General features: G+C 38.3%; 1 protein-coding gene across 3 annotated transcripts; it reads right to left on the bottom strand.

Annotated features, from left to right (window-relative positions):
- Positions 1-2,692: 2,692 nt before the first annotated feature.
- LOC140821108 (NAC domain-containing protein 83-like) lies at positions 2,693-3,908 on the bottom strand. 3 transcript variants are annotated; one of them, XM_073181523.1, is made up of 4 exons: positions 3,570-3,908; positions 3,180-3,463; positions 2,871-3,092; positions 2,693-2,769 (listed from the first exon to the last, which is right to left on the bottom strand). In XM_073181523.1, exons 1-3 carry the CDS (start codon positions 3,757-3,759, stop codon positions 2,886-2,888), a joined length of 681 nt encoding a protein of 226 aa, XP_073037624.1. In that variant the 5' UTR covers positions 3,760-3,908; the 3' UTR covers positions 2,693-2,769; positions 2,871-2,885. The 3 variants fall into 3 exon arrangements, with proteins under 3 accessions (XP_073037624.1, XP_073037625.1, XP_073037623.1); XM_073181524.1 differs by having other exon boundaries at positions 2,693-3,086; positions 3,570-3,907; XM_073181522.1 differs by having other exon boundaries at positions 2,693-3,092; positions 3,570-3,907.
- Positions 3,909-16,074: the final 12,166 nt, after the last annotated feature.

A 16,074-nucleotide genomic window follows, 5' to 3' on the forward strand; every position in this document is an offset into this window, starting at 1 on the left:
CTTTCGTCTTTCCACTTAATTTTGGACCTTAGTTTCTGAAAAGAATGAAACTGTGAAACAACATGGATCCCATTCTATCAGTTCTCGAGGCATTCGGGCGAAAACATGAGCTCCGTGAGCATAAATCCAACATCAACAATTCGTTCCAGAAAGCATAGAGGGAAAGAATTAACTTTCATTCAGCATTTCCATATGAAACTAAATTATGTTGCGCCGCGAAAAATTAAACCATCTTTTACACCTGACATCAAAGGAGAAGGTAAAAATGCCAGAGCTTATCCTAGAGTAAATTCTAACACAATACAGAGTAAACGCACTGAATAATGCCAAAAAAGATTAACTTCGACGTAAAATATGCCATATATACAAAAAGTAATATAAAATACCCCAGTCCATCGACTTTTTCATGACGACCGGTGCCGCCACGGTCACCGGTGTAAGTAACACCTTCCGTCGAATTGAATCACACTGACGTCCGCCCCATCTTCGGATGAGGCGGAGACCGAAGCGGCGGCTTGTATTCATCTACTTTTTTTACTCTGTACAAGGAAGCAGATAAAGAGGGATGAAGGCAGTCTGAGGAATGTACAAGTTCCATTATTTAAATTGAATGTAATTTAAAATATAATATTTTTAGGAAATAGAAAAATAAAAAGAATTCAATCCAATGTACATAAAAAAAAGTAAATATCACTCTACTTTATTTATTAATTTATTTTAGACAAATTACACTTACATTACTTTTTTCCTACTCGGAGATTTTTATTCATAGTAATTAATTCCAATTTAATACCTTGCGTCAACAACTAATATTCTTCTTGATTGTTGTTTTTTCGCTTTTAAAATTGTACTATTATATAAACGTCACATTAAATAAAGAATCATCTTATAGATAGTATAAATAAAAAAGGATAAAACGTTTTTTTATTGAGATTATATGATTTTGTTTATCATCATGTATGAAAAAAAACTAGATTTTGACTGCCTACTGGAGTTTTTTCTTAGTGAGTGTTCTGGTTATCTTAATCATAAAATAGCAAACCCGATAATTAGCCAGAACTAGACAATTTGGTTCACTAGAAATAAAGTTCTATTGCTTTAAGATTTTGGTTTTTCTTAAGTAGTCCATCACCCAATTAAGATTTCCTTAACAATTCTCCTTTCAAAACCCAGGAGATTATAAAGCAGATAAAATAAGATAAGAACATAATAAGAAAAGTGGTGGAACATCAGATCATACAAATGCATAGTAGTCGTAGTCAAATTAAGGATGAGCTTACATATGTTGTTTTAAGTATATTCCTCATCATGATTTCCTCTTCACTTTCTTGATCTTGTTAGGTTCTGCTTCTGATCTTTTTCTTGCATCTTCTTCCTCCTTTTTGCATCGCTTTTTCTAACCCGTTTGTCTTTGGGTCTGGGAAATTGTGGTTTTCGATGAAATAAATTTCAAATAAAAAAATCAGATATCAAACATACAGAAACTGTGCTTTAAAAACAGAATTATCAAACTGATTTCAAGATATTTATACATAAGCTCACTTACAGTAATAATTGCTTGAAAGTTCGGTTGCAGTCTTCTGGAATCTGGTTTGCTCTTTCTACTGGATTTAATGCTCGAAAATAAGCACTCTCTTAGCTCGAAAATTCAGGTGATAATCTCAAGATTTGTGTAACCCAATTCAGAGGTTGAGGGTGCTATTTGTAGGCCAAAATCTGACTGTTATCCTTCCAATTAATGACCATAATCTGGCATCAACAGCCTTTATTTCATGTTAAATGCTTCAGTTAAAAGTCTTGAGCAGAATCAGTAGCTATCTGCTGGAATCTCGCTACTGAACTCTTCTGTTGCTGGATTCTGTCTGCTGGATTTTGTCGGCTGGAAAAGACCCATTTCTGAAATATTAGCTTCTGCTGGAAATTTTGCATTGCTGCTGAATATTGATAGCTTCTGCAAAAATGCTCGCTGCTGGAAATTCGGGTTCTCACAGTGAAAAGTCCTATCCTTTATTATTTTATATCGCTAGCTAGCACATGCATTTACAAATTTTGATCTCATTTAAATTTTAAAAGTGTGGTTGTATAAAGGCTCATTCGAGCTTAAATCGATTTAGGTTATATAGAAAAGCTAGGTTTAGCTCTCTAATTTCAGAAGAACCATTCATCTATAATTATTCAACAACATCTCTCTCACAATGTTCTTTCCCGATTGATCCAAGTATTGATATACGGCTTGACTTCATGAGATGAAATGACGAATGATGAGATGATACCAAAAACATAACTAATTTTTAACTCGAATTATTGTAAAACTTGAGCGAAATACTAGATGATGCAGTGACCTCTCTCACATCTATGCTATCAAAAGAACCCTCATCATGTATGTTTATTTAGCCACATCTCTCACAATTCATCTAAATCTGGTGTACCGTTTGGCTCGTGAGATGATGATGAATGATTGGATGATACTGACAACATAGCTATTTTTTTAACTCAAATAATTATAAAACTTGAGCCAAGATGATGAAAAAAAAATGTTGAATTTCAATATTAGCTCCAAACGATGTTTTTTATAATTCTATAGATGCGTAACCAATTTAATTTTGAACGAGATCAACCCATCAAACTCTCAGCCAGCAAAATGTGGTGCACTTAGAGTCGAGCTAATCGACGTAGCGATGGAGTCCAACGGTTCATTGAATACTCCGAAATGTTGGTTTCATTGATGATAATTCTGCACCAGCCCTCGTGAACCAAGTTCAGGTGGTGCTGTGATGCATTAAATACATTTTATAAATCTCATCTTGAAGAAATGTAACTACTGATCAATAACTTTGAATAATCTATAAAAAAGATGGGAAATGAAGTACATTAAATTCTTGCTACTAATTAGTTTCATCATTGGAGACAATATCTGAAGAGACCTCAGTTAGAATGCTAGAAGAATCAGAATCCACTGAAGAAGATGACGAAGAAGAACTATAACTCCCAAGTCCCGCGCTGTAATCGATTTTTCCCTTATGATCACTTGTTTTCTTCGTAGACAAATGGCACAAAATCCAGTTTCCTATTGGAATTAAAGATCCCTGCAACTATATATATAGAATCAAGATCCGATGAGTACCAAGAAAACTATACAAGAATTTGGAAAACCGAAAAACATATAGAAATAATCATACCAGAGAAATTTTCTTCTTCTGCTGGATTGTACTAGCTGCTGTTGCAAGGGCAGTAATATAGTATTCGTGCATGATCCAATCAGTTCTCGCGACTCGAGTGTTCTTCCCCTCGTAGAACACCAGCGTCCTCTTGATCCCGACTAGTGGCATCGTTTTCGAGCAAACTATTCGTTTCTCCGGACCAATGGCCCTCCAGAAACCAGCACGAGTTGGTATTACGATTCGTTTCTGGTTTCCATAGTTGGCCTTGTTGATGAAAAAGTACCTTTCTTGATCCGAATCGCCTATAAAAACAAATAAAGAACTAATTACAGAAAACCCTATTGCATATGCATGTGTAGTACAGAATCAAGAATGCTGAAAAGGTAGGGAAAAGATATGATAAACTACCTGCTGGAAAACTCCAGGGACCAGAACCCGAAATGGCGATTTCTGGAATGATTGAAGCAGGCAGTGGATATGAAAATATTTTCCGGGCCAAGTACTGAAAGACGATCTCCTTATCCGTCGGCTGGAACCGGAATCCGGGAGGCAATTTGCTGATAACTCCATCTTTAACGAAGCTAAACTTGTCCGTCATCGACGAATTCCCTCCAAAAGACGATTATAGAAGATTTCTACGAAATCATGTAGAAAAAAAATTATGAATCTGATGATGAATGTGGCAAACACAGCAAGGAATTTAAATGAAACTGAGACTTAAAGAGTAAGGGTGGACGTGCACGGAGAGTTCTACACTTGGGGGTTCTATATAAAAGAGTATTTTAACGGCTTATTTTCTTTCTAGGAAACTTTTCTTTAGAACAATGTTGTGTCCACGCCGTAATTTGCATACAATTTTTTAAATCCGAAAGCACATTGTTTGTCTGTAAAAAGATATCTAAGTATAATTAATTAATTATCATCCCACTCCCGAATTTATTTTCTTTTTAGGTTTAAATTTTGTATTTATATGGGTAAAAATTAAACTTGAACTCAATTCGAGTGAATGATCGAGCTATTCGAACTTGACTCGAGCTTGACCGAGTCGCTTACGAACTATTCATAATTATTTTGACTAGCTTACATTCCTAACATTCTGAGTTAAAAAAACAAACATATATGCATGACGAATGTCTTAATTTCTCATCCGATAAAGCGCTAATTCAGGGTCAAACACATGGATTGTGAAAGCACAATTATCAATGCGTTGGTTGAAAACTTGGACTGCTTCATTACCAAAGACTGCTGTCATAATTACCAAATGGAATGATAATTTGATATTAAATGCGAATTATGGATGTCTGACACATAAAGCTAATTTCTCCACGTATATAAATATTTTAAATAAGTTTGGATTAATACAAATATATATAAAGCATCATGTGTGATATCTTTATTTTCTTGATTTTTATTTAAAAAAAAAAATGATAGGGTTGAAAGCGAAAAAGAATGAAAAAGACTAGAGCTTTAGGATAAAGTAAATCCCTCAAAAGAGACATTGACTTAAAATGGGATTGGATAGGTTCTTTCCTTCATGAAGAAGATGTTGCTTTTGTTCAATTTTATTTATAGTATAAAAATCATACAATAAATCAAATGGCAAATTAATACATCATATATACTACCAAGTGACACATCCTATTCGTGTGCTACAAATTAAAATGTCATTAGTTCGAGTTCCTATATCGCATAATAATTGTCTATCGTGTTAATACAAATTAAAATTCCAAGAAATGCAATAAAATTTTAGGTAAAATTTTGAAATGAAAATAAATTACTTGATATATTTAATGATTGAATCTATGTTTTTATAACCATATCGGTGATCGAACCGGTCAATTTTAAAATAGTGGTTCAACTACTCTGACAGATTCAATCATACGGTCGGATTAGAACATTGTTATATTATATAAAACTAGTATTTAACCTGTGCAATGCACGGGATGATATTATTAAAAATTAGTGAAAAAAGAATAGATATATTTAAATTGAAAAAATAATATAATTATAAAAACTATTTTTTTGCTAATTTTAAAAAACTTTCTTAATTACAACGCATGCGATTAATTTTTTTGGCTAATAATCACTATCATATATCAAAATTTTAGATTGTATTTGTAATGCCCAGGAATTATAGAATTGATAAACCAAGATTATTAATCTTCATTAACGTGAGACTCGGAAGATATGAGAATGCATGACATGCAATGAGGGTAGAAAAGACATGAGAAAATAAGAGTTTTTATTTGAGACAAGACCGCACCCGCGCCCAGAACAGGAGTGCACCCGCGGTCATGCAATTGTGGATTTTTGTAAGAAAGGCCGAAGCCACACCGCACTCGCGGTGCAACAAAGACCGCACCCGCGGTGCATGGACAGAAAGTTGGCAAATTTTATTCGAAGCGATACCGCACCCGCGGTGCAAGAGGGACCGCACCCGCGGTAGTGACACCGCACCCGTGGTCTTGTATGTAGCGCACCCGCGGTCGAAGATTTTTGAAAATTATAAAGCAGCCGAAGCTTGAGCGCACCCGCGCTGCTGAACACACTGCACCCGCGGTCATACGTGTAGCTTGAAAAATGATGCCACGTTTCATGAAGTGCATGCAGTATATATACAGAAGAATGTTACGTTATTTCCTCAGAATTCAGACAAAAGGGGCGAAGACTTTGAAAGAAAATCCTTACGCCTTTTAGATTTGCGATTGTGGAAGATCCGTCTATCAGAATTCGAATCCGAACGCAGTATCGTGCTCCTTTCGCTACGAGCTACACAAGGACGTAAGTTTTGTTACATTTTGAGATGTTTTGAAAATATGATGTTGCTAGAATCGAATATGATTCAGATATGATGTTTCTGCTACCGTAAATATTATAGAATTGAAGTCAGATTAAAGAACAGACTGTTTATGTAATTGTTATGATTTTTGAAAGATATTGACTGAGATTCTATATCAGAATTGTGTTAGTATTCAGAGTATGAATTATATTAACACAGATTATGAGTTCCAGTATTATATTTGTGATGTTCAGAATTGACGGGGTTATTCAGATTGTATTGTTATGCCGTCGAAACATCAGTTGATTCGATATTGATCAGAGTATATTTCGATTTGAATATTAATCAGAACAGGTATTGAATTGAGTTGTGTATTGATATTATACCTATTCAATTGTCATTATCAAATTGAGAATGGACCGAGATAGAGTCGGGACTTCTTCTTCTTTTTCTTCTGAGCGAGAAGATAAAGGTATAAATTAATGTTGAGTTGGGATTGCACAACTCGAGTGAGGTTTGACTCGTGTTTCTCTAAATCACATACTTTACTTTATTGCATTGATATTTGCATTGAGTTGATTGATATACTTGTTCTCTTGAATTATAGATGACAGGTGTTAGACGAGTAATCTTGTGACAGAAGTGCCTGATAGTGGTGGTATCTCCACGGGCACATTGTACGATGTCTCAAGATAGGATGTTAGCGATGGAGCTACAGTCCATGACGGTTAGATCAGGACACCGGATGTTTGGTTATATCGAGTAAATAGAATTGGAATTTCTTCTATTACGGAATTCGATATAGGAACACCATATTTGATTATATCGTAATTCGATATAGGAACACCCTAAGTGGTTATATCGTAAATCGATATAGGAATACCATATTTGGTTATATCGTAATTCGATATAGGAACACCATAAGTGGTTATATCTTAAATCGCTATAGGAACACCATATGTGGTTATATCGAGTAATAGGGTCAGAGTTCCTTCTATTACGGAATTCGGTATAGGATTACCACATCTGAAAATCGAGATTCCTAGTCTAGGATTGAGACTAGTCTAAAAAGTAGAGTCACGAGGTTGAGTGACAGTATATCGATTTGTATTGATGAATGTTAAGTTATGTTCCTGATATTGGTACATGCTTAGAATAGATTTATTCTTGATATTGATTTATGTTCCTGATTAGGGTACATGTTTAGAATGTGATTCATTCTTGTTATTGATTCATATCATGATTTTGATATATGATATGATTTTCTGTTATATGCTCTTATATTGTTTATATGATTGCATGTATACATGATTTATACTGGGATATTTATATCTCACCGGAGTTATCCGGCTGTTGTCTTGTTTGTATATGTGCATGGCAACAGGTGGGCTAGGATGAGGGTCAAGAAGAGAACGATGCTGGATTAGATAGCGTGGAGATCCGGGCTTTGAAGCAACTTAGGATTTAGCACTGACTTGTAGTTGAATCTAGTCGGATTATTGTAGAGTATACAATAATTGTATGATATGTTTAATATGTAATTTGAATTTAATTACATTACGTTTCCGCTTTGCATTTTAAAAAAAAATGTAGATCCTGTTTATACTAATTGATTAATTAGTAATAATTATGATTTAAAACATGATTAACGTCCGGGTCCCCACAACAGGTGGTATCAGAGCATTAGGTTCCAGAGCTGTAGTTCCTTGAACTATAGGTTCCTTAGCACTGAGATAGAGAAGAGTGAGCGGGGTAGAATGAGTTTTCTTTCCTTGCATGTGATTGCTAGCATGTGATTGATTATAATGTGGAATTACATTGTGTATGCTAACATGATATTATATGTTACTGCCTGGATTTATATGACATATGATTGAATATAATGTTGAAATTACATTGTATATGCTAAGATTTCAGTATGTTTTTACTGTATATGAAGCTACATGGTACCTGAATATCTGAGTTGATTTTGAAAAGGGATCGGTTACGGTGGCCGGAAACGCAACGGAAGCACAAAAATTTCGATTTTAGCATATAAATTTCGGCCACCTCAAGATTTGTGTAGGAAATACAATAAAACACAAAAATGACATTTATAGTGTGTTTAGAAATGTACCTATCAATCTTAAAAGATTGATGATGGCTCCAACTTAGTTGATATACAACTAAGCTCTTGATGGCAAGACAATCTACAAGCTTCACCTTGTTCTTGAATCTTTCCTTCAAAATTAGGCCCACCACTAGCAAACTAGAACCCCTTTTATTTTGCACTAGAAAAATAAAAGGATTTTTCAAGGAGAAGTATTTTTCTTCCTCAACACTTGAAGAGAAAAATTGAGAGAAAATTTTGAGAGAATTATGCATCAATATTTCGGCCATTGTATGTATCAATGGGGAAAAGGGAGACTTGTCTTGGTCTTGCAAAAAGTAGAGACAAAAGTAGCATGCCAAGCCTTGATAGTTGCAAAAGTTGTCTCCAACCCTTCACCTCCCATGCATGCATATTATATGGTTTATTATCAAAATAAAAACCATGGACTAAATTTAATTATCTCAAACATATTTGAGACTAATTAAACATTACTTGAATTTACCTAAGTCCCACTAGTTAAATAATTAATTTAAATCGAGCTCTACAAGACTCAATATATTTAATTAATTCAACACTTGAATTAATTTAATTATTTGGACTCTACTAGGTCCACTAGTGTTTAATTAATTCAACACTTGAATTAATTTAATTTAGTCCATAATAACGTTTATGAAAATCACAATTTTCAAATACATTATTCAATTGGCCAAATTTTAATTTAGGAACACTTCCATAAATTAAAATTTACATTTCTCTCATAGAAGTCATACTTCTATTTTTCCATACACTTATAAACTCATTTATAAGTCGTTCAACACATTGAACTAATTTTACTTCTCAACGGGATCTAGAAAGCTAGCACTTGTGTGGCCCTCAATGGTTCATTGATACAACTAGCCGTGGGTTCACATCTCCATGTGATTCGGACTAAACATGTCCTTATATGAGCATACCCCAATTGCTCCATTCTTACTTATCAACTCTTTGATAACAAGAACGTCAGAACTCAAGTCTGATAGCACCCAACGAATCATGTTAAACGCCTAGCAACATCGCTTACATGATTCCCTAGGTATCAAATGATAGTGCCTGCAAGAACCATTCAATTATGGTTAGCGTACAGTACGGTCCCTTCAACTCATATATCCCGACCGATTCGACAACCATTGGTTTATCGAGAGTTGTCAATGAATCGATACTATGTGTCATGTTGTAGTTGCATCGATGGTGTAATCTATGAAACCCCTTTCATAATTACCACCATACTCTGATCAGAGATTTCAATCTACATACACATGAGAACACATAGGATATCCATACCCGAAGGTAAGCGGTGAATCCCCGACTACAATGCATCGACTCCTATATGTTTCGACAGAACACCCAACTTTGCCACCTGATGACCCCATGAGAGTCGGTAAACAAGCCAAAGTGTAATTCTAGCATATAGAGTCTCAATGTTGTCCCGGGTCATAAGGACTAATGGTGTACAACCATAAACTAGGACTATTCCACTCGATAAGTGAGAACCACTTGGAAAGTCCTTTTATGGAGGGTTGTTCAGTGCACTCTACAAGGAGCACCTATCTGCATGTTCGGACATCACAATGTCCCCTACCAATGAAACATGGTACTCACATCGCAGATACTAGTCTCTAACTCGAGCGGCCTATATCCTTCTTAGTGGCGGCTGAATCGACTAGGAACCGTTTAGAATATACAGTATTCCAAATATGAGTTTCATGATACTCATCATATGAGCATCTCATATTCTTTCTACTATTTGTATATTCAAGGACTTTATCTATGCAACTAGCATGGGTATACAGATAAAGATGCGTCAATATAATAAATTCAAATATTATTAAAATAAAGATCGTTTATACATAGAGTTTCATCGTGAACACTCGGCCAACACTTGGCTCGACGGGCACCTACTCTAACAGATTTGGTAATATGTATTATTTGAAACTGGATCAGAACCAATTCTTGATCAGATGTAAGCTGATCAGATTGGGATTGAGACGGATTTGTCTCATGTTACTACTAATATCTGTGATTATCAGATACTCCTCCTAGAAGGATTCCAGAAAGGGGTAATACTTCGTCTGATCAGATAGATGTATCAGAAACTCAGATGGAAATAAAGTTGGGAGAGTTCCAGTTATTGCAACCGCCGATTCTGAGTGGTATCGAGACGTCTGAAGGTTGTGAAAACTGGTTTGATGACATAGAAATACTGTTCGATTTACTTGATTGTACAGATGAACAGAGAGTTAAACTGGTGCCCATCAGTTAAGAGAGGCTGCCAGGAGTTGGTGGATTACAACCAAAGGAATATTAGAACTACGTGGTACTGTGATCACATGGGAAGTCTTTAAAGCTGAATTTTATCGAAGATTCTTCGCAGGATCGTACCGAGAGGACAAGAAATTAGAATTTGAGAATTTGAGCCAAGGTCAACTGAATATTGAAGGGTATGTTGATAAATTCTCTACTCTACTGCATTTTGCTCATCATGTAGCTGGGAATGATGAAGCTGTAATGGCTCAGTTCATTAGAGGATTGAACTCGGAGATAGTTGCATTGATGAATATACAGCGACCGTACCATTTTGCTGATGCCTTGAGTAGAGCGAAGAGAGCGGAGACGAGTCTGATTAGACAACTAGGAAGGTTGTGTGTGATACAACCCCAGACACAGCAATCCCCTCTCCGATTTGATCGTGGTAGCACGAGTGGAAAGCAGGAATTGCTGAAAGCTCGAAAGAAGCCATTCAAGAAGTTAGAGAGTGGTTCCTCTAGCTCTAGTAGTTCCAGCCCGAGTTATACTGGAACCTATTGCAGAGTTTGTGGCGGGAGACATCTCACGGAGCAATGCCGGGGAGTAACTGGTAGGTGCAATATCTGTAAACAACAAGGACATTTCGCTAAAGCTTGTCCACAGAGAGGTCCCTGAAGATTTCAGGGAGCAGGATCATCTGGTGGAAAGGAGCGAGGAACAGAACCAGGACACCCTTGATGATACAGTGACAGGTACTGATCTTTTATGATTGTATTGCATATGTATTGATATATACGAATGCATTCTTGATGTTTATCTGTGACTGAGTTGCGTTGATATATGTTGTACCTGTTGGGTCTGTGTTACTGTAGTACTGACCTTTATACTCTTTGGGGAAAAGAATTGATATCGGTGAATTCTGTGACATATTATATACTACAGTAAGCTGAGAATGAAAACGAGTTAAAGGGTGTTGTACTTGTGTTGCTTGATTCGGATTACGTTATTGATATTGATATATCGAACAAGTACAGAGCTATTTTAGATTCTTTCCAGGAGATGGTAAGATTCGAACCTGAAATGGCCAAGGAATGAATGTTATACGATAAGGATTTAGATTTTAAATTCCTTGATATCTGTATTGTTATGATTCGATGATTATCGAAAGGAATGGAGTAATTCCTTATGTATTCAGTTGATGACTGAAGTTGAGTCTATCATGAATAGATTTACTAGTAGCAGGAAGTTTGCTATAGTCTTTCAGATGATATTTCAGGTTTGTTCTGTATCAGGAAGAATGATGTCAGCCTTGATTCGATACCAGGTATGGGTTTCATTTTAGAATTTCTTATAAAATAATACTGATTGAACTGAAAGAATTGGAATGTCAGTTGAAAGATTTACTGCCGGAGAATTAGAGTTACACCTGATTATGTGTTTCTCTGTAAAAGACTTCAGTTCTGTGTTTGGATTGATAAAGTCTGTGTTCGGAAGTGTTATGATGATTTTATGCTTGTTTTGTCTATGACATTTTATTATATTCATAGCATATAACCGATTGAATTGAACAGTTGAAATTTTTATTGAATATTCTGGGAACTGAAATTGTTGTATACAAAATTGTTCGGATATGTATCGGGATGGTAAAAGATTGTATTCAGAGTCCGTGATATCTGAAAATAGTATACTGATTGATTGTAGCACGGTGAGACCGTGATCAATGGCTGAGTACGACATTGAATATGGCAGAATTTTCGAAATGTCAGAAATTGCGTTCTATGCAGTTATTAGATCAGTATTGCGTATTGATATTCTGAATCTGATCCGATATTATTATCGTTCTGAGTTCGTTTTTAGATACCGATTGTTATGAACCGTTGAGCTTATATACAGTTCAGTCGAGTCAGAACTGATTTTGAAGATTAAATGTAGTATCCCGATGCCTAATTTGAGTTAATTATTGGATTAATTATATTTCGGTGAGATCGGAAGGACCGAACCGGGTTCGGATCGTCCGAATAGGGTTCGGATCGTCCGAAAAGGGTTCGGATCGTCCGAAGACAGGTGGCTGGACACGTGGAAGACATGCAGAGTTCGGATCGTCCAATCAGGGTTCGGATCGTCCGAAGACAGGTGTCTGGACACGTGGAAGACATGCAGGGTTCGGATCGTCCGATAAGGGTTCGGAAGGTCCGAAGGGTACAGGGTTCGGATCGTCCGAAGTGGATCGGATCGTCTGAAGAGGATCGGATCGTCCGATCGTTGTCTATAAATAGAGGCGCGAGGCTTCACTTTTTACTCGCCAATTCCGAGTGTTCCAGAGCGTTTTAGTCGTTTCTGATGGGTTTCTAGTCTTTTCCCGAGGTTTAGGCACTAGCGGGGAGCTACTGGTTTTGTAGCGGAGCTGTGCTCTAGTTGGGAGCTAGCGGCATCAGTGGGCTGACTACGGACGCAGGCTTGATTCTAGGGCTGATTGCTAGGATCTACTGATTTGAGGTACGAAAGTACTATCCGAGATAGCAGGATTGAGTATGCTTTACTATGTGTTGCATGTTTATATGTTGCATTATTATCTGTCATATGATGCATGGTTTATTATGCGGCATTTGCATAATCATGTTGAGCCTGACTATTTTTGAGATAGCCTGTTGAGAGGGTGCTCAGCCCTCGTTTGTTGTGGATGGTTGACCCCGTTGGCCGACGGTGGTCAGGTCACCGGTATATCCACAGGTTTATTTTGGTATGGGAGCCACCTCCTGGTGCGACGGCGCAGAGTGCTACATACCTTGACGTCATTTACCTGAGCAGTATTTCGATATACCCAGATCCTGGTATCCAGTACATTTTGCATACATGCATGTCATAGTCTTGTATACTCATGCTTTCGGTGCTGAGCGTTTTATGCTCACGTCCTCGGTTTATCTCTGTTTTGGACACCCTATTCGATGGGGCAGGTCTCAGGTTGGACGGTCCAGGAGGGAGTGGACAGGGAGCTGGCAGAGGTTGACTTGTAGTTATTGGTATTTGTTATTGGAATTTAGTTCGATCTGGTTGTTTAAGTATTTTGTACTTACAGATTCGATTGGGTTGTACTACTGTTTTTCCGCTGTTTTACCTGATTCAGTTTTAATGTTAATTTTGCATGCTTAAGTTCTGATTAGTAGGTGATTCTGGAACGGGTCACTACATTTATGGTATCAGAGCATGCATCAAGATTTTGGGATTTAGAACTGTTCTTTTGGGTTTAATCTCTGGTAACTTTTGTAGCTAAAAGATGTCTGGTTTTGACGACGATGCTAGTAGTCATGGCAGCGTTGGACGCTGGGGAGACCACGACGATCGGGAGCGTCGTCGAGAGCATCGAGAACGTCGTCAACACCGTCGTGATGAGCTTCGGAGTTTTAGTATGCATCGGTTCTTGCAGATGGGGCCGAAACCTCTTTCGGGCGGTGAGACTCCGGATGTTGCGGAGAACTGGCTTGAGAGGATGGAGAGCTGCTTCAAGACTTTTCAGTGCTCGGCGGAGCAGCAGATTGTTACCCTTGATTTCTTGCTGGAGGGTGGTGCGCGCAAGTGGTGGAGGTCTACCTCTGCACCGATAGTTCAGCGACATGGTCGAGTTCTTTGGGCCGATTTCCGAGCCGCTTTCATGTTGCTTTACTTTCCGCCAGCTCTTCTGCAGACCAAGGCGATTGAGTTGATCAATCTGAAGCAGGGAAGTTTGTCTGTTGATGAGTATCAGCAGAAGTTCTTTGAGTTGCTTCCGTATGTTCCACATGTCAGTGACAATGCTAGTGCCAAGTATAATCATTTTCTTCAGGGCCTCAATCAGGAGATTTATGATCGGGTTGTTGTCTGCGATGATCCGACATCGTATGAGGGTCTTGTGAATCGTTGTCGCCAAGCTGAGGGCAGTTTGCTGAGAGGTCGAGCCATGCAGTCTGCTCGTCCTACTAGTTCTTTGGGTCCCCGCGCCCAAGCATTCAAGAAGGCTGGATCTACTTCTTCTTCCTCTGGATCTGGAGGAATTCACCATTTTGGGAAGAAGAAGGGCCCGTGTCAGCATTGCGGGAAGGATCATCCGACGGAGCGTTGTCGCAAGGTTGCGGGTGCTTGTTACAAGTGCGGTGAGATGGGCCACATGAAGAGAGATTGTCCACAGACGGGCGGAGGATCAGGATCTGGTTCTCAGGCTTCAGTTCATCAGAGGCCACAGCAAGGACAATCTACTCAGGGTTCTAACCTCCGACCGCGTACTCAAGGGCAGGTCTTTGCTCTTAACCAGGATCAGGCTGCTGAGGAGAACGAGAGAGTTATCGCAGGTTTATTTTTATTATGTGGATTACCTGCTTACGTTCTCATTGATACTGGTGCATCTCATTCATTCATATCTGCGAGATTTGCTAAGCGTCATGCATTACCTTTCACTTCTTTGGGCGTTGTGGTATCTGTTTCCACACCGATGGGTCATTCGGTGTTAGCTAAACGTCTAGTTTTGGGTTGTCCTCTAGAGTTTGAGGGTAATGTTTTAACTGCTAATTTGATGATTCTTGCGATGGAGGATTTTGATTGCATTCTGGGAATAGATGTGCTGACTGTGTTTAGAGCTACTGTGGACTGTTATCAGAAGTTTGTGCAGTTTCGTCCAGTTGAGGGCGACAGTTGGTTTTTCTATGGAGAGGGAGCGCGACCCCCGATGCCCGTGGTTTCTGCTCTGAAAGCCTATCGTGCTTTAGAGTCGGGCGGGGAAGGCTACCTTATCTATGCTATTGATTCGTCCGCAGTTAGTGTCGGTATCAGTAACATTCCAGTGGTTTGTGATTTTCCGGATGTTTTTCCCGAAGAGATTCCTGGTTTTCCTCCCGTTCGGGATGTGGATTTCGGCATTGATTTAGTGCCAGGCACGGCACCAATCTCTAGAGCTCCTTATCGTTTAGCTCCATCGGAGATGCAAGAATTGAAACAGCAGTTGCAGGATCTTCTTGACAAGGGGTATATTCGACCCAGTGTGTCCCCGTGGGGAGCACCAGTTCTTTTTGTCAAAAAGAAGGATGGTTCTATGCGGCTCTGCATAGATTATCGGCAGTTGAATCGTGCTACGATAAAGAATAAGTATCCGTTGCCACGGATTGATGATTTATTTGATCAACTACAAGGTACCTCTGTGTATTCCAAGATTGATTTAAGGTCTGGTTATCATCAGCTTCGAGTTCATCAGGGCGATATATCGAAGACTGCATTCAGGACCCGGTATGGGCATTATGAGTTTCTGGTTATGCCTTTTGGGGTGACGAATGCACCAGCAGTTTTTATGGATCTGATGAATCGGGTTTTTCGGGAATTCTTGGATAAGTTTGTTGTGGTGTTTATAGATGATATCTTAATCTATTCGCATGATCAGCAAGAACACGCACAACACTTAAGGATTATTTTACAGACACTTCGCGAGAACCAGCTTTATGCGAAGTTGAGTAAATGTGAGTTTTGGATTGACAGGGTTGTATTCCTTGGGCATATCATTTCTAGCAAGGGAGTTTCAGTTGACCCGAGCAAGGTGGAAGCGGTATTGAACTGGTCGCGTCCGACGACAGTAGCCGAGATCCGCAGTTTTCTGGGATTGGCTGGGTATTATCGCCGTTTCATTGTCAACTTCTCTCAGATTGCTAAGCCACTCACTCAGCTCACTCGGAAAGATGTTTCATTTGAGTGGACATCAGAGTGCGAAGAGAGTTTCTTGGAACTTCGCAGACGTTTGACAT

Source organism: Primulina eburnea, unplaced genomic scaffold (genome assembly GCF_022965805.1).
Source record: "Primulina eburnea isolate SZY01 unplaced genomic scaffold, ASM2296580v1 ctg424_ERROPOS1667910, whole genome shotgun sequence".
NCBI lineage: Eukaryota > Viridiplantae > Streptophyta > Magnoliopsida > Lamiales > Gesneriaceae > Primulina > Primulina eburnea.

Coding starts and splice junctions, on each gene's coding strand:
- LOC140821108 (XM_073181523.1), bottom strand. CDS start 3,759: ATGACGGACAAGTTTAGCTTCGTTAAAGATGGAGTTATCAGCAAATTG. Junction 3,464..3,569: donor TCCCTGGAGTTTTCCAGCAG/GTAGTTTATCAT, acceptor TTGTTTTTATAG/GCGATTCGGATCAAGAAAGG. Junction 3,093..3,179: donor AGAAGAAGAAAATTTCTCTG/GTATGATTATTT, acceptor CTATATATATAG/TTGCAGGGATCTTTAATTCC.